Source organism: Micromesistius poutassou (assembly GCF_964030765.1).
Source record: "Micromesistius poutassou genome assembly, chromosome: 5".
In the NCBI taxonomy this organism is placed as follows: domain Eukaryota; kingdom Metazoa; phylum Chordata; class Actinopteri; order Gadiformes; family Gadidae; genus Micromesistius; species Micromesistius poutassou.
Window position 1 is genome coordinate 19681169 of NC_140275.1, and position 18000 is coordinate 19699168.

General features: G+C 46.5%; 2 protein-coding genes across 4 annotated transcripts in view; both read left to right on the top strand.

Annotated features, from left to right (window-relative positions):
- The window catches only part of unm_hu7912 (un-named hu7912), a gene marked incomplete at both ends in the record, with an annotated part of 3219 nt that extends 142 nt beyond the window's left edge, over nt 1-3077 (top strand). The window contains one exon of the mRNA XM_084468748.1: nt 1-3077. This exon is cut by the window's left edge and continues 142 nt beyond it. Coding sequence (XP_084324874.1) covers nt 1-3077 — 3077 coding nt within the window.
- Nucleotides 3078-6227: 3150 nt separating this feature from the next.
- The window catches only part of gapvd1 (GTPase activating protein and VPS9 domains 1), a 32689-nt gene continuing 20916 nt past the window's right edge, over nt 6228-18000 (top strand). For 2 of the 3 annotated variants that reach the window (XM_084468698.1, XM_084468700.1), the window contains exons 1-7: nt 6228-6330; nt 9672-9890; nt 11449-11716; nt 12428-13000; nt 13099-13182; nt 13285-13422; nt 14052-14244. In XM_084468698.1, the coding sequence (XP_084324824.1) occupies nt 9706-9890; nt 11449-11716; nt 12428-13000; nt 13099-13182; nt 13285-13422; nt 14052-14244 (1441 nt within the window). In that variant the 5' untranslated portion in view covers nt 6228-6330; nt 9672-9705. The remainder of the gene's footprint in view (nt 6331-9671; nt 9891-11448; nt 11717-12427; nt 13001-13098; nt 13183-13284; nt 13423-14051; nt 14245-18000) is intronic. The other variant, XM_084468699.1, reaches the window with a different exon arrangement.

Sequence of the window (18000 nt, forward strand, 5' to 3'; positions counted from 1 at the left end):
TTAACAAAAGGCACTGCCGCAGCTTTGACTTTATCGAGTCCCTTGATGACCCAAAGTGCGTCTCTTCCTCCATGGAGTATCCGTACACGACGGCGGGACAGCACCAGACTCCGGCCAAGGAGGTCATGTGGAATGGCCTCGACCAACCGGGGCACCTCCGCTTCTCGTCCCCCGACCTGTTCAACGCCCGACAGATCCAGCAGCACGTCAGCCAGGACGCCCCCAGCCCCCTCACCTGGTCCGGTTCCAAGAAGAAGACCCGGTCAAAAAGTGCCCCTCGCTTGAAGCCCACCCTCAAGCCGGTGCCCATCTCGGTGTCCCCGCCGGGAGCCAGGAAGCGGAGGGACATTCCCCGCGCCGTATCGGATCCAGTGAGGACGGTCGATTCTCACCGCGAGTCCTACTCTTCCAACCGGGCCTATTTGAATGACGTCCACCCCATTAAGCTGCAGCCTCACTCTCCCCTCTACGTCTCGGACTGTTTTGAGGAGCAGAAACCGGATAAACCAGCCATAGCTCCCCATGTCAGGTGCCGCGTGGACATTAAGCCGGACGCGGCTGTCCTCCAGCACGCCGCCTGGCAGGCTCCCAGTGTGAGGCCTGAGCAGCCCTATCAGAGGTATTCCCACTCCAGCAGTAGCAGAGGCTTGTATGTACCCCGCCAGTTTGCCTCCTCGCCAACGCCCACTCCCAGTGAGTGTTACAGTGGAGACTTCCGACCAGGGTTCCACCCTTTTACCACCAGCGTGTCCCCCATCTCATACCAGCAGCTAGACCCGCACAGAATGCCGTCCCCGACGATACCATACCTGAGTAGAGAGCAACGAGCATACTCCAACCCTAACATACCCACAAAGTTTTTCTACACAGAGGACCCTGTCAGATACCCTGTTCATCCATATGCGAGACCATACTTTCAGGACGACCAAGCGAGTCTCACCAGCCACGGCAGCACTATGACCAGTCAGTACGATCCGAGGACTCGCCTGGCGCACACCCTTCCAGTCAGGCCCTATTACGCAGAACATCCTGCTCTCAGGGAGCCCATGCAGACGGTCTATGGCAGACCCTACTCCACCAGTGAGGCGGGGTCCTACTTTTCCCAAACACCCCTATCCAGACACTACCACGAGGAGGATCCCAGGAGTCCGTATAACCTGAATGGCTCCAGGGTTATTTATTCAAAACCGTTTAGCCCCCCGGCCGAACAATACGTCCCAGCGAGGCCGTACTACACAGAGGGCCGACGGCCGCCGCGGATCCCCCAGTCGTATTCCGACGATGTGTATCGCTCCAGTATATCTTCCTACTCTAACCAGTCCTTCATGCACACACCGCCGAGAGTAAGGCAAGAACCCTGGTTCGCCAACGGCTGCATGGAGCCGACTAGACTCGGTGTTGAGGTGAAAAATCACTCCAAATCCTGGGACAATATTCTGAACCCACGCTATGAAAGAAGCCGGGAGCAGTCGGTGCCCCGTGGACGCAGCTATGAGAACTTGTTCTACCAGGGAAGGCATCCGGCCCCGTCCGGGGTCACGGCTCAGCCAGTGATCCTTAACCTGTCCAGCTCCCCTAAGCGCTATGCTGCCCTTTCCCTCTCGGAAAACTCCTTGGATCGCGGTTCCAGCAATCCTTGGAAGAACTCGAAGAGTGGGCTCTGGTTTGTGACTCCAGAGATCACCATCACAGACAATGACATACGGGGGGGCAACAGAAAGCTGCGGGACATTCACTCAGTGAGCTGGGAATCGGACCACGAGAAGACACATGCTTCGTCCAGAAGAGCAAGTCATCTAGAAGAGCCCTCTCACACAGCAGACATGACCAAAGACTTTAAACCCAATAATTTTTCCCTTCAACAGAGTCTTGAACAATTGGACGAGCTGTTAGCCGACCTTGTTGTCGACTACAAACCCCCCACCAGTGGTAAGTCAGGAGAAGGACTTCTGGATCAGCTCAAACAATTGATCAGTGAAGATGATGAAAAAGACAGGGAATCTTCCAGTCTTCAGAACCTAGGATTCCTTAACATGCAGCTCCCGTCCAGTAAATCCAGCCCAGACACGGTGAAAGACCCGGACAGTGGCTGTGACGGCTTACAGAGGAGTGCGGACGGATGTTCTCCAGACCACAGCACAGACGACGACAATGACACAATGGTTTGCTCAAACAGGAACTGCAAGCGGATAGAGACTCTGTTCAACGCGTGCCTGTACTTCAAATCCTGCCACAGCTGCTACACGTTTTACTGCTCCCGGAACTGCCGCCGGGACGATTGGGAGTCTCATAAAGGGAACTGTTTGTACGGCCGCATCAGCAGCATGTGCCGACACACGCTAAAATTCTGCAGAGAGAGCGGCGAGATCCACAAAGCCTTTTCCCGCCTAGCCAAGGCAGGCTACCTTTCTCGTGGCCGAGGCGTCCTCTTCCTGGGTTTCGCTAATCCAGGGACGGCTGACAACTTCCTCCAGGTCGGGCTGGAGTGTCTTCTCATGTCCCCAACGTATCTGTCCCTTAGAGAGCTGGACGGCTTCAAGGACAACCTTGGAGAGTACTGCAAGGAACTGCAGCATGCGGGCAACGAATATGACCCCAATGAATGTTTCCTCCTGAACGTTTCAATAGCCGTGGGTGAACTCTCGCCCAAAGTACCGTCACCCAGGGTCCAAACTCCCACAGTTCGTAAATATGCAAAGGTGTCCTTGGCCTCCTCCAGTCCGGAGAAAAAGCTATTCAAAAAGGACAGCGAGATGGAGACCCTCATTCTCACCCCTCCCCCAGGCACACCTGACATTGATCAGGAGGGGGAGGAGGGGAGGAAGGCAAGAGAGGTGTGCTTTGTCAACATCCAGCGTCAGCTCAGGACGAGAGGAGTGTTCCTCCGCCACGAGTATCCCAAGATCTACACCCAGCTCTGTGAGTTTGTGGAGAGCAACCAGAGGTTCACCCCCACCACTATCTACCCCATCGATAAGAGAACAGGAAGACAGTTTATGTGTATGATCATGGCGGCCTCCGAGCCCAGGACCCTGGACTGGGTGGGAAGCCCCAATCTTCTAGATGATATTATATAGCTTAATGCTATACTTTATATGATGCTATGAAGTATGCTAAAGATGTCAGATTCACTTTGTGTACATACTGTGGATATTTACAATAGTTTTGAGGGTTATAGACCAGTTGCTCTCCTTGTTTCTCACCAAAATCAACCAGAGAAATACAAATTTAAACACTTGACACAACATGCTGCATTTGCTTTATTTTGAACCTGTAGCACTGGAAAAGAGTTTTTAGCTTGCATGTCGACTGATATATTTTAGATCTGATAATTGAGGCAGAGATCTAGAGATCAGTTCAGAGATTCAAACATGTATATTCGGTGTCTTGGGCGCTATTGTATGAAGCACACATTATATATAAGCTAATCGAGGCACGGCACATATTGCTGCAGTCACTGTCTTTTGTTTTCTCTATCAAATGGTGTATCCAAAACGTATAATTGTACCTTGTTACAGTGGCTGTACTATTGCAACTGTTCAGTAATAGGCTATTTAGATTTTATCTCCAAAATATATTTGTGTAAGTTATTATTTATCTTATTGCTATTTTAGTTTTTTTTTTATAGAAAAAAGGAAGAAAATGTGTCAAGACCAGCCAGTTTTCTTCCTTTTTATAGAAAAAAGGAAGAAAACGCGTCAAGACCAGCCAGTTTATTTCCTACACAGTTTTGGTTCGACATTTTTGATCACATGACCAGAATTGTCATTATTGTGTATCTTACTTAGTTTAAAAGTGGCCTTTAGTCTGATTTATTTTTATTGACACAAAGCAATGTATCAGCTATCTCTTAGATCCTGACTGCTCTTGGCTTAGATAATGATTGGCCTTAAATGAATATGGATAATTATTTTGCACAAAGCATGTTATTTATATTCAGGTATTTTATTATCAGTAAAGCTAATATTCAAATAATTAAGTTGATAGTATATTTTCATTTGATCCTTGGAAACAAAGTATCTATATTATATATTGAAATGTTTGAACTTGATACCTTATCATTGCGTTATAACAAAGTTCTAAACAATATGCAATACGAATAGGAAAACCTAATCAGAGCAACATAATCACATGCTAGGAAAAATGCTATTTTATTAAAGACGTTGAGAAATTCCTCAAAGCGAGGAGCTTCAACAACTTTGTTTGCACTAAAATGTAAATCATAGAAAATGAATGTTTCTAATGTACCTGCAATTCCCTTAACCAAGATTGATATTGTGATTATTTCCATGGTTACGCTTGAATTTACGGTTGCCATTTTTCTTCAATATTTATCTATGTGATTTATCTATTTTGTGATGTTTATAACCCATATATATAATAATAATACAAATAAATGGAATTCAGAGACTTGCCATCAGTGTGTGTTCCTCTGCTCTCTGTTTTCTACCATAGGAAGGTGCTGGTCTTTTCAATACATTTACATCAATGACACCTTAAATATGCATTCAAATAAAATGTCCCTTATTCTCAAACTTTCATAAACGGATTCTGAAAATCCAGTGTCCCCCTCCCCAATAGTTATTTGCAATTGTTATTACAATGCAAGCGTATATTGCAATATTCATTCATTAGATTGAGTAGGCTACTTTAATATTTATTAAATATAATCCATTCCATCTGCATCACTATTAGTAGTGAACGTTACTTAGGCTATAACTTATAGGCCTATTATCCGTTTTCTTTTAACACTTAAATGAATCACAGTCTAGTCAGCATTTTCTTCATGATTAAGTCAATCGTTTAATTATTTTGTAATACAAACGTGTGTGTCTCGCTCTTATAAACGTCAATTCCCCAGAGAGATTCATTAAATGCAGTCCAACCACCCCTGTAGCTGCAGCAATCGGATTATTTGCATGGAGTTTGAGCACAGCTTAGTGGTTAAACGGTGCTATTGCTCCTGATGATTTTCTGTGACAAAGCTTCAGGATTGTTCTTTTTCTAATGTAACATGACATTTATGTTGATGTTTAAATGTATGAAGCAATACACACGTTAGATGCATGATCCAGACCTGTCATTAAATTGAACAGGTCTATGCAACTAGTTAAACGCCCTTTACTTTCGTGTCTCTCACACCACATATCTGGTGGAGTAAAAAAGAAGAGAACTATTGTAAAATCAAGCAAAGTCGAGTTGTTCCTACTGCACAAGGATATATTTCCACAGAAGTGTATTTTTATTACTTCATTACATGAAAACAGATGGTGACCATATGAGAAATTCTCTTTGTAAACTATCTCAATGTTCACCTGTGAATGATTTTTTCAAATCCATTCACAGGTGAAAGGAATTAATACTATGTGCAAATGGGTAGTCACACATCTAACAAAATAGGAATTAAATGTTTTATTATTCATCAGAATTACACATTACATATTACAACTATATTCTGTATTATAACTGTTACTATGGTATCTTAGAAAACAGGGAATTACATTTTTATGCATAAGATCAGCATTAATTACAGGGACATGTTTCGTGTCTTTGATCATTAGTTGGGGTCCTTCTTTATTTTAAGTAGAAATAATATGATACATACTGTCTGTCCATAAACTAGCGTCAGGCCTCCTTGAGCAAGATCACTAACCCCACCTGCTCCTACATTATATATGTCGTTTTGGATAAAAATGTTTATGACTGAATAGTACAATGACTAGTAAGTCAATATACATGTCTGGTTAGATGTAAATAAAGCATTCCAGTCATTTAAATGAAAGACCTCAAACCTTGAGGATGTTTATTCGTACATGACGAAAGCGATCCTATTGGATGATTTCACTTCAGGCATGGCAGGTTAAGTTAGTGTGGCCACTGGCCACTCACCTGGGCACAAGATCAGTCTAAATGAGGCCTTGTCCTCTGGCAGGTATGTTAATCACATAAATATACACACATTCGCAATACAGACATGTCTCACTTAGTGATTGTCTTGTCATCCAACATGAACATGTGACAACATATTTAATACCACCCATTTCTCTCTCAAAGTCAAATTTTCTTGCACTAAATGCATTGCACAATCTGACCTTGATAGTAAAAACTGGACCCTGTGTCACTCTTTGAGAAACAACTACAACCACCAAAAAGCAAAATCCTCATCGGGGTATATGGTCCCTGCGCATGCGCGTTGCGCAGGTCTCCTCGTGATGATGACAGCGGATGACAGCCAGCGCTCCAGTCGGTTGGCCTGATAACTCCTCCGGGACCGAGTAAACAGCGCACTGTGGAGACATCGCGGGGTCCTACCACACCTTAACGAACCAGGTATGGGGCTGAATCCGCGAGCTAACGTTCAGGGAGGACGATTTTGTTAATGAACCGCGGGCTCACGGAGCTAAGCTAGTGGAGCTAGCGTGTCTTGTTTTGGCTAGCGTCTGTTAGCGAGCCTCGGCTGGGTTCAGGTTAGCCTGGTGGGTTTCAGGTTAGCATGGTTTGTTTCAGGTGAGCCCCTGCACGGACCGAGTCACTCCACCTCGGCCCTCACCGTGTTCCCGGGTCTTCCCGAGTCCCAGATCCACCTCCAGGTCCAGGGCGTCGGGTTTGTTGTGCGGTTTGATCTGATCTCCTCCAGAACGGCTGCAAGCTCCGCGTTAGCTCGAAGCTAAAGACGAGCTCATCTGACGTTGTGTTCACCTTCCTCTCCTTTAAGGGACTCAACTCGAACTGGCATCTTGGATTAAAGCATTTGGAAAAAGATACGCAGAGCGAATAATGAGAGAAAATGCGCAGATTGTTTTGGTGTCTTCGTGTTTGTGAGATTGGATTAATTTAACGTCAGGATACGAGCAGTAACTTGTGGTTTCCTCAGTAAGTTGTGGACATCTTCGTATCTACAATATTTGTTACTGAGCAGTCCTACACGTAGGTCTGTTTACACTCTCATCGTCTGCGTTAAGCTGCTGTCAGTGACAACATGGTGGACATGATTGTGTTGTTGAGCCCTGTCTCCAACATGGTACCAACACCAAGTGTTGGCTTTGGGTCCTATTTCTTTATTTTACAATCCTGGACTCTGTTTTAGGCTCGAGTCTGAATCCTTTAGAGACCCTCAAAGGACAAAGTTACTCTTTGTTATTCTTTAAACAGACTTTGCTGCGTTTTTGTTGTTAATCTAAGTGCCATCTCCTTTAGCTGATCATCCTGCTGTGTGTGAGGATGAATTTAGAAACGGACGAGCATCAATAGTTGTTGATGTGGTTTTATTCATGGATGCTTTTTGTTTCACAATGTGTTAAACTCATGGCTGTGGTCAGATAGATTAACAGCTGACGAACAATGTCTTCCACAAGATAACCTCAGAGGAGTTTACGATTTAGCCCCATGGTACCAGTTGTGTTAACCAAGACCAGTCTAAGGCCCCAAAAACATTTCGCTAGCCTCACTACTTTAAAACAACGTTCTGGCTGTAGACATCCCAGGGAGGCAGCCTGCCCACATACTGGTTGCATAATAAACTCCAGGCTTCTACTAATATTGGCAGCTATTTAAGCTATTCTAAGCTCTGTTTTGTTTTCTAGATATTTTCATGAGTTTGACAAAGACAGTTAAACATGGTCAACAATACATTTTCCATTACTAAGACAAAAATGCCATAGTGGGAGTTCAATAATTAGTATTGGCAGGTGTTTTAGTAAAGAGTCAAGTTCATGGATACAATCATACAGTCCTACTACAAGTGTTGATGTATAGTTAAACTCCCACAATCATTTGAGACAGCTGTTTATTTCAACCTGCTGATAACATAGTAGCATCCCTGCACTCAAGTGCTGCATTAGCTTTACATAATGCTGGGTGGACATTTGTCTATCCGTATATTCCTTTCATATTACAGAGTCCATTAACATCCATATTTTATAATGTTGTGTGCAGTACACTGGCAGATACAGTTTTTCATGTTGCTAGTGGGCAGTATAGTGTAGTGACTTGGGTGTTTGACTCGCAACCAGGAGGTACTTAGCCCCACTATCCTCAATGTACCAGTAAGCATACTTGCCCAACCCTCTGACTTACATTGAAAAGGTAGTTGGGATAAAAGTAAAATAGTACTAAATAATGAAATAGTTTTCATACTCCAAATTAAAATTGTGAATGTTTCTCTTCAGCATATACTATTTGGCCTAATTTGTCCTCATGGTCTAATCTGGGCTGTGATTTGTTTTGTATGATCTCATTTCTGTATTCTGACCTGTGTTACAGACAGGCTGTCACCACTACTTTTCCACACCAAGGTTTGGTTTAGCTTATTTTCTCTTCTGCTTTAGAGTTCCTCTACTAGTCCGCTTGGGACACACTCAATATCTGACAACACACAACAGCCTATTTTAGGAGGCACCTGAAAGGTTTTGGACACCAAAGCAGAATGGCTGGCTTCTTGGTTTTGTTGTTTCGGTTTTGTAATCCTAATGAATGTGCTTTTTCTATAAACTTGCGTGTGCATGCCTGCAAGTGCATTGCTTGTCACCTCACGTGTGAGTCCCCCTTTTTATGAAAACAACAAGCAATGTCTTGACATGTCTTGTCCTTTATATGTCTGTCCGTCAATTTATTGATTGGATATGGAACAGCCTCTGATTGTAGACAGTTGAGCATCTATACACGACTGTTATACAAACATTCTCATCTTGAACGTAAGCTTGATACACAATAAATTAAACACGCCTCTAACAAATCTGTAAATACCTATTCCATTTTTCATGCATATCAACTGTGATGCTGTGCTTGTTGAGCACTTGTCTGTCCAATTGCTGTCTCAGAGTCCCAACTCCTCGGTCTAGTTTGCTGGTCTTGCATAGCAGCTGACCACAAAGAGGCCTTTTTTGTTTCTCATTCTCTGGGGAATCATTGAAATTTCATGCGTTCGAGTCTGGTTTTATGTCATTGCTGTGTCTGTTTTGTGAACGGAGGAACGTGATTTGCATATTCTAGCGTGCTCAGATACACCCTTAGCTTGGTTGAAAAGAATGCTTTAGGGACTGAGGCCTTTGGCATTGTTGACATGTCAGAGTGGCCACTAAAGCATGCTGAGTGCACTGTTTTCTGTATGTTGTAAGTGTGAGTTAGGAACCTGCCAGGAATCTTGAACAGGAAACTAGACATTTTCCTGTTTTCCCTCCTGAATTCTTAAACTTAAATAGTACTATAGTCTATTTAAAGATTTATGCATTTTTATGCTTTATTATAGAAAGGAAGGTATGGGAGATAGAGGGGAGGACATGCAGCAAAGGCCAACGGGCAAGATTCAAACCCCGGTTGCTGCGTTCAGGACTGAGCCTATATGGTACGCGCTGTACCCCGTGAGCCACCGGGGCGCCCACTACTATAGTCTATTAAAGAAAAACCTTTCTTTTACTATTGAAACCAAGAAAAAAAACGTTTTCAACAATTTAATTAATAGTAACAATAACAATCTTATTTCTGAACCATTGTAGTGCTTTTGCTTCTTGCTACAAGAGATTATTTTCCTCCCATAAATAAGAACAGGCAAACTTATGTTTTGCTTGACGTCGTCGGTTACCATTGGCGCTCGTACCTCCCACTACGGCTATTCCCCCTAGCCTTCCACATGACTCATCTAACAACCCTCCTCCGTCCCTCCCTGGCTCCAGCTCCTAGCCTCTGAGCCCACCTGAGCCTGGGAAGATGGTGAAGCCAGACATCCACACGCTGGCCCACCACCTGAAGCAGGAGCGGCTGTACGTGGCCTCTGAGAAGCAGCTGATCCAACGGCTGAACGGGGACGTGCTGAAGACGGCCGAGCGGCTGTACCGCGCCGCCTGGATCGCCAAGCAGCAGAGGATCAACCTGGACCGCCTCATCCTCACCAGGTGGGCTTCACCTCCTCTCTCACTACCAGAGGGGGGTCCATTCGGGTTAGGGACTTAGTCAAACCGATACAGGGCTGATGATCACTTTAAGAGGGTGATCAGCTTATTGGTGACTAAAGTTGATTAAATTGGGTCTTTGTTTCAATGGTTAAGAATTGATCATGGTCATACTATTTGATTTTATTAAATAAAGATGAACTAGTTCATAATTAATTGCAATTCTTTTTTGGTGGATAGATGAGACAAAGGGGACATATTAGTTTTCTTGTCATAACAGACACAACACACAACACACTACACGTTCAATCAATCAATGCCATTCATTACATACTTAGCCGGGCTCTCATTTTTGACTTTTTCTATGGAACTGATACTGGTACAGGCTAGAAGATAAAGTATCAGTGTATCTGCCGAGAACAAAGAGTGGTTAAACACAAACTTTTTGTTTTCAACTTCCCCTTTTAAGAAATCATGCAAACACTACTCTGATACCTAATTTTTATCTCTGGTCAATGCTGTCAATTGTGGAAGCTGATTTGACATCACAGTACAGTAACGTAAAGTATCAAAGTTTTCATACATTGTTGTATTGTTCCATAATTCTGTCTTACAGGAGACTGTGGCTTTTGTTTGTCTTGAAACATAGGAGGTGGTCAAAAGATAGAGTTTCAGGCTTTCACGATTTGCCCTAGAACAAACCTGTTTGGTAGCAGGGTAAACTGGGACACCAGAATAACCTAAAAGGGTAAGTGCTGGTTTGATTGAGAGATGGAACCAGCACAGGTCTGACCACACTTGACACTTGAATTTGAACTCTGTGGCCAGACCTTCCTGGTAAGATAAATGGCCTGACATAGTGCTGGGTTGAAGAGAAGCCCTTATTGAGGTGGCAAGCGCTCGCTGTATGCATTACATCACTGAGTGCAACTTGGCTTCCTGTGGAGAGAGGGGTATGGGTCAGAGAACACAGCCAGCACTGGTGGGAACAAATCGCTGCTGGAGGGACATCCCAGTGCAAAGTATTGGTAGTAGGCTAACTAAGCATACCATGCATACTGGGAGAATCCTGGCGGGCTCTCTATTTGCATGGGGTGTGGTTTTAATGACTTTGCCAGCAGGCCGCCCACATTGGGACCAGATTGTTGTCCATCCGATCAGAATACAAGCCTGACCCCTTGGGATATTGGCTAGCTTATCGGATCGTCAAGACAGTGCAGTCTTGACGTCAAATGTGTCCTGTCGTCATTGGATGTTTAAGGCGCATTAAAAGTATAACTGAGTCCTTGTTTTGCTACATATGAAACAATGGTATTGGTTTTGGCATCTCGGTGGGCTCTACGCATACTGGCTCATGGCTGTTGTTACTCGGCTGGTTCTCGTTGCACCATAAACTGCAGAGTCAGGGTAGCCCTTGGATCAAGTAACACCCGGCACCACTTTGGCCTATTTAACCACCGTTTACCAGCCTTGGCTAGCATTTAGACACGTCTCCGTCCGGACCTGCCAAGCGCTCCAAAGAGCCTGCAGCACCGCTGATCAAAGGCCTTGCTCCCCACAGCGCTGAGGCCTCGCCGTCCGAATGCTGCCAGCACGCCAAGGTGCTGGAGGACACTCAGTTTGTGGACGGCTACAAGACGCTGGGCTTCCAGGAGAGCATCTACGGAGAGTTCCTGGCCAGGCTGAGGGAGAACCCCCGGCTGGTGGCGTCCTGCCTGGTGGCCGGAGAGAGGCAGAACCAGGACCACAGCCAGGGGGTCGTCCACACCATCTTCACCTCCCTCTATGGCAACTGCATCATGCAGGAGGACGAGAGCTACCTGCTGCAGGTCAGAGGCCCTAACCATGTCTGGTGCCAGCAATTAAGGCATTAATTCACCTATTGCTTTCTATTTTAGTTAACAGGTTTTTTTTATGGGTTAAATGTTGGTTGAACATATTTTTTACCAAATTGCTTGTGAAGTTGAGTATGTCAAACATTATTTGACGATATCTATGTCTATCCATGAAGCTTAAAACTTCCTAAAGCCTTAGTGTTCATTCACAGAAAAGCGAAGGAGTGGTGCAAATACAAAGTCAATGCAAATACGACAATAGATGCAAATTTTTGCCAGCCAAGAAAGCCTCGATTGGCGCGGTGCGAACAACAAGGTTAAGCGAATTTTGTGCAAGAAAGGTTTGCCGTTTGCACAAGAAACCGCACCCGAGTAACGCGAGTAGAATATTCCCTTTGGTTTTAGTGTGAGCGCATCTTTTATAAACCAGCTAGCTTAGGGAAACCCCCACATTGATTCCCCATACAGAAATGGAAGTAGAGATGTTCCAGTACCATTTTTTTTTTTTTCCCTTCCTGATACCGATTCCTGAACTTCTGTTTCGGCCAATACAGAGTATATACCGATACCAATCGGTATATAAATATCTTCAGGTTAGAGCTGCGGTGCTTCTGAGTAGAGCCCCGTCTAGACTCAGTGGGGGGGGCGGTGCGTGACGGTGTCTCTCCTCCGCGTCCCCCCCTCCCCCCCCCCCCCCCCCCCCAGGTGCTGCGCTACCTGGTGGAGTTCGAGCTCAAGGAGAGCGACAACCCGCGGCGGCTGCTGCGGCGCGGCAACTGCGCCTTCAGCGTGCTCTTCAAGCTCTTCTCCGAGGGCCTGTTCTCGGCCAAGCTCTTCCTCACCGCCACGCTGCACGAGCCCATCATGCAGCTGCTGGTGGAGGACGAGGACCACCTGGAGACGGACCCGGCCAAGGTGACGGAGCGCCTCACGCCGGCGCAGCAGGAGCGCTTCGGCGAGAAGGGCTCGGAGGGCTACCGGCAGCGGGTGCAGGCGGCGGTGGACGCCAACGAGGCCAAGCTGGTGGCGCTGGTCAACAAGTTCATCGGCTACCTGAAGCAGAACACCTACTGCTTCCCGCACAGCCTGCGCTGGATCGTGTCGCAGATGTACAAGACGCTGTCGTGCGTGGAGCGGCTGGAGGTGGGCGAGGTGCGCACCATGTGCACGGACCTGCTGCTCACCTGCTTCATCTGCCCGGCCATCGTCAACCCCGAGCAGTACGGCATCATCTCGGACGCGCCCATCAACGAAGTGGCCCGCTTTAACCTCATGCAGGTGAGGTGTCGTGCCTCGGAGGGTGCTCGTGGGGGGTTTGCGGTACGGTGACGCGATGTAAAAACCCTGTTGTCTGTGTCGTCGCTGTCGTTCTACAGGTAGGACAACTTTTGCAACAGCTGGCGATGGCGGACGATGATGGAGACCCCAGGAGAAAGAGCAGCTTGTCCAAATTCGACAAGGTAAGAACTTCACTGTGTGTGTGTGTGTGTGTGTGTGTGTGTGTGTGTGTGTGTGTGTGTGTGTGTGTGTGTTATTATAAAACCGTTCTGGGTTTGTCTCAGCAGAGTTGCGTGGCTGCCTTCCTGGACGTGGTGATTGGTGGGAGAGCGGCGGAGACCCCGCCCATGTCCTCGATGAACCTATTAGAGGGCCTGAGCAGGACGGTGTTCTACATGACTCACGGCCAGCTGCTGACCTTGGTGAGCTGCGGATCCAACTGCTCGCTAGTGATAGCCAAGGACCACTAAGTGGCAATGTTGTTAGTACTAAACAATGTTATCGGCAGGTTTACTGTAAACCATAGTGTATTTTGTAGCGGTGACGGTTTATATTCCGGTGCTGACAAGCTCCAAACCCAACCGTCAGGTTTTCTCAGGATGAGCAAATCATTAGATTTGAATAGGAAGCGTCATGCGGCCATGTCAAAACATTATAATTACAGTTGGCATGACGTTGGTTCACAACCAGGGTCCAAACTAAATGGTAAATGAACTGCATTTATACAGCGCTTTTCTAACCAGTGGCCACTCAAAGCGTGTTACAATACTGCCTAACATTCACCCATTCATGCACACATTCACACACTTTGATTGACACACACCATTCACCCGGTGTCAACCATGCAAGGCGACAGCCAGCTCGTCGGGAGCAGTTAGGGTAGGGAGTCTTGCTCGGGGACACCTCGACACACAGTTAAGGGATCGAAACTAGCAACCTTCCGGTTACCAGCCAACCCGCTCTACCTCCGGAGCCACATGCCGCCCCCCCCAGTGACCCCCGTGCCTGATGGGGTCGACTACAGTAACCGTCCTGTCCCCGGGCCCCGCAGGTGGACTTTGTGCGCAGCGTGACGGCGGGGGACCAGCTGAGGGAGGAGGAGCACGCCCTCCTGGAGACGCTGGTGGCCACCGTGCCCCTGTCCCGCACCGTGAAGAGCAACAGCCTGGAGATCACGCCCTCCAACACGCCCCAGCTGTCTCCGGCCACCACCCCTGCCAACAAGAAGAACCGCCTGCCCATAGGTACGATCCGATACGGTGTGGCGCTGCGCTGCGGAGGGGGAACTGGGCAGCTCGTGACCCGAGAGAGGCCCAGTTCCCATCTCTGAGTTCCAGTGCGGTTGAAATTGAAAAGCTAGGTTTGGTCACAGGAGGGAAGGACGTAGAGTAAATGTTTATGTTCCAATCAAAACTGATAATGAAACCATGCGTTTGTGATTCTTGTAATTGTAACTAATAATTGTAAATGGCTGTAGGAAATCGCCTTATCAATCTAATATTATAACTCTCTCGTAGCACAGGTCGAACACGAGCGGTTTTCGTTCTACTTCTTTATTGAAGGCGTCTCTTCAAATTCACCGTGCAAACTAAACACAGTATTGACAAATAGAAAATATAGAAACCATGTTAGCTTAACATAAAACATTGGCATGAACAGCATGTGGAATAACATTTTACCGAAGTAAAGACAAAGAAATCGCCATATCTCGTCGGCTGCATGCTACAAAAGAGGGATAATCTTTGAGTTCCTCTCATAACGCACGCATCAATCAAATCACGTCGGTAACCTGCATAAGCCTTTCACCGCCGCAAACACGATGTCCCTGCTTGCATTCTGCTCCAGAGCCGTAGTCCCACGAGAGCAGCCCAACGACGCTGGAACTCAGAATAACAGCACTGTGACCCGCACTAAACCAAATAATATACAAAGAACAAACTTGGATGAACTCTTAACTTTTTCATTGTCAGAAAAAAGCCAAATATGGTGTATAATAACAAGCATGTCGTACACAAAATGTAGTGCTTGACAGCGGAAAACACAAGCCGACCTGCTGTCTTTACATATCGCAGAGCTACAGGTTTGAGCTCAGGTTTGAGCAGTTGGACATTCGTGCAACATTTCTCTCGGTACTCTGATGCTGTTTCTTCCCACCTTTTTCCTGATGGCAGCAGTGCCAGAGCCGTATGAAGATAGAGTTGCGACAATGGGGGTTCAAAATTCCATTGGTCACGTGGTTTTGTGTAAGCCTCAAATAGTTCCCGGAAGCGAGTGACAAAGTGACAGTTGCTGTGCCTACGTTAGCTTTTTAACTGCCTAGTAGCCTTCAAGATACAGAGAATATACAGGATTGTGAATTTGGGTAATTAGTAGTAAAACATCCGCCCTGCGTGTTGCGAGCCGTCTCCGAGAGTTCGATCCCAACTTCCGGGAACTATTTATAGGCTGCATGAGACGCCATTGTTGAAAAAAAAAAAAAAAAAAAAGGAACATCGGAGTGAATGGAGTTGTCAAAACTCTTTCTTTATACGGCTCTGAGCAGTACTATTCACCAGACCTGATGCTTCCTGGCCTCAAACTGCATGTCTGAATCATTAGTGTCTGGACGCCATGCAAACAGATGTCCGACACATTCCTGGCTTTGTCATTGAAAGGCCTAGCCATACCATATTTTAAGTCCTTTCCCCCCCCCCCCCCCAAGCAGTAGCATTAAAAACCAGAAGCGGTACCTAGAGGCAAGGCATTTCCTCTAATGAGAGATGAGGTAAACAAGCGGCCGCTGATGCCACTTGTTTCATAGGAAGGTAATGAGCTCCCGCTCAGCTTGTTATGCAGACAATTAGCACGGCCCGGACCAGAGCTCAATTACAGAAATGACAACCAATTAAATTGCCAAATATAAATGAACTAATTTTAATTGGAATGGATGGAAAGATGCATAGCCTTCATTAACATCAGCAAGACTAATGATACCGTAAGCAACCGCCACCCCCCCCCCCCCCCCCCCCTCGATTAGCGGAGCAACACCTCTCCATTCAAAGAGAACAGAGATGTGTTCTTACCTGGAGGTTGACTTGTGTGGCTGCAGTGCAGCATTGCATGTGGGTCATCGCGTGCGCCCTCTCTTTAACCTTCACCCCGCCCGTCTTTTCTGCCTGTGCTGCCAATGACCAGGACAACACTTTGCCGCCGCTATCATTTCCTGGGATCCCAGCACCGCCGCACTCGTCGCCCACGCCGGCCACATTCCATTAGTCACCCCTTTTGGTGCGTAGCCTCCCCCCCCGCAGCATCTAGGGCCGGGGAGGTCTAAACGGTCTGTGTCTGTGTGTTTATCCACAATAACGCTAACCCCCATGGCTACCTCCACCCTCACCCCACACTAACCCCCACGCCCTGTGCTGCACTTGTGCTACCACATCGTAGCCACACGTAGCTTGGCAGCCCCGTCACCGCGCCACGCTTGCTGTAGCCGCGATGCTTCCCTCCCCCCCCGCAGCTACGTCCCATTAGAGGCTAAATGTGACTTTAGTTTTAGTGTTTTGTTTTTTGCAGGGGGCTTATTGCTTCTTTCTGTCTCTATTTTCCGTTCCGCCGCCTCAACCCAGCGGGATGTGGCTATTCATTCCCAGGTACAAGGAGAGAATGTGTAGGTTCATCTTTCATTTAGCTCTCGTGCCCAGTGTAGTTGATGAATAGGATGCAGTAGGGGCTCTGTGATTATGTGGAGTGCTGCTTAAATGGCGGGATTAGTTTATGGAGGAACTTGAAAGCCACAAGCCCACTGTGTTTTCTTGAGAGGCTTGTGGTAATGGAAAATAATGCTGCAGTTGAAAAATAATCTTTACAATCTTTACTAAACAGGGAACCCAAAGTCCTTTCTTTTTTTACTCTAATTCATGTTAATGGTGATATGTCTTGTATGATCTTCAACAAAGTAGGCTATGCCATTTTGTCACCGTTACGAAAACAGGCCAAAGTGTATGTTGTTGCCGGTCTCTGCCAACCAGTTTACATTTGCATTTACATTGGTTGCTCGAGTTGGTGCTCGTTCCCCTCTGCTACACACACAAGTTGTGTTCTTTTGGTGTCGTCAAAATGCCTTTTCTCAATCAAATCAAATCAAAAAGCACAGACGGAGTGAGAAGAAATTGTAAATGGTATTTTCGTTTGGTTGTTCATATCTGAGTGGTTGGTAAATGATGTCTGAACGGACTCTTCATTGCAAATCAGGTCATACCGTGTTAATAAAAGTTAGCTCCTCTTTTAGCCAAGCCGTGTATTTATAACTTTGGCGGGATGGTGAGGCTGGGGAGGGCGACACGCTGTTTTGCTAATTCTGGGACGTAGTGAGTGGGTTGTGTGATGGAAGTCTATTATTAAACCTGCCCTTGAAGAATACTCTGTTGCTATAAAAGCCGTTTGAGACAGAGTGGCGCAGACGGAAGCAAACGGGCCCATCTTTATAAAGCACACAGCATCAGGCTCAGCGGCGTCACAAATAATTGGCCTGAACTGCCTGTGAGCCGTCACTCTAATGGCGTGGACGTCTTGTGTGGTGCATCGTCCTTCGCTGCGCTCCGCTTGCACTCCTGACCCCCTCAGATGCCTTGCAGCAGGTCACTCACTGTGACAATAATTACAGTCTTTTGGCTGTTTGGAATTGATTTGTGTCCTCCTCGCATCGTAAAGGCAGATGCATTTTTGGCCTTTTATGTATCATTTCCAGCATTGATGTGTCCGGCGGTGGTTGTTTAATAAGATCAGAGTTGTATTTTAGATTTGTGTTTTACATAGCATGTTAATGCATTCATATAATTCAGTAGAGATGACAGTTGTGGGGTCTTCCCTCCTCTAATGAGGCTCTGTCCGAAAGGTTATGTTGATTCTAATGCGGTAGCGAAAGTCTGCAGGGCTTTGTGATCATGAACCAGTATAGCCAGTAAAAAGGGTGTCATTCTTTGTTGTGACTGCTGATCCCGCTGCTGCCAGATCTGTTT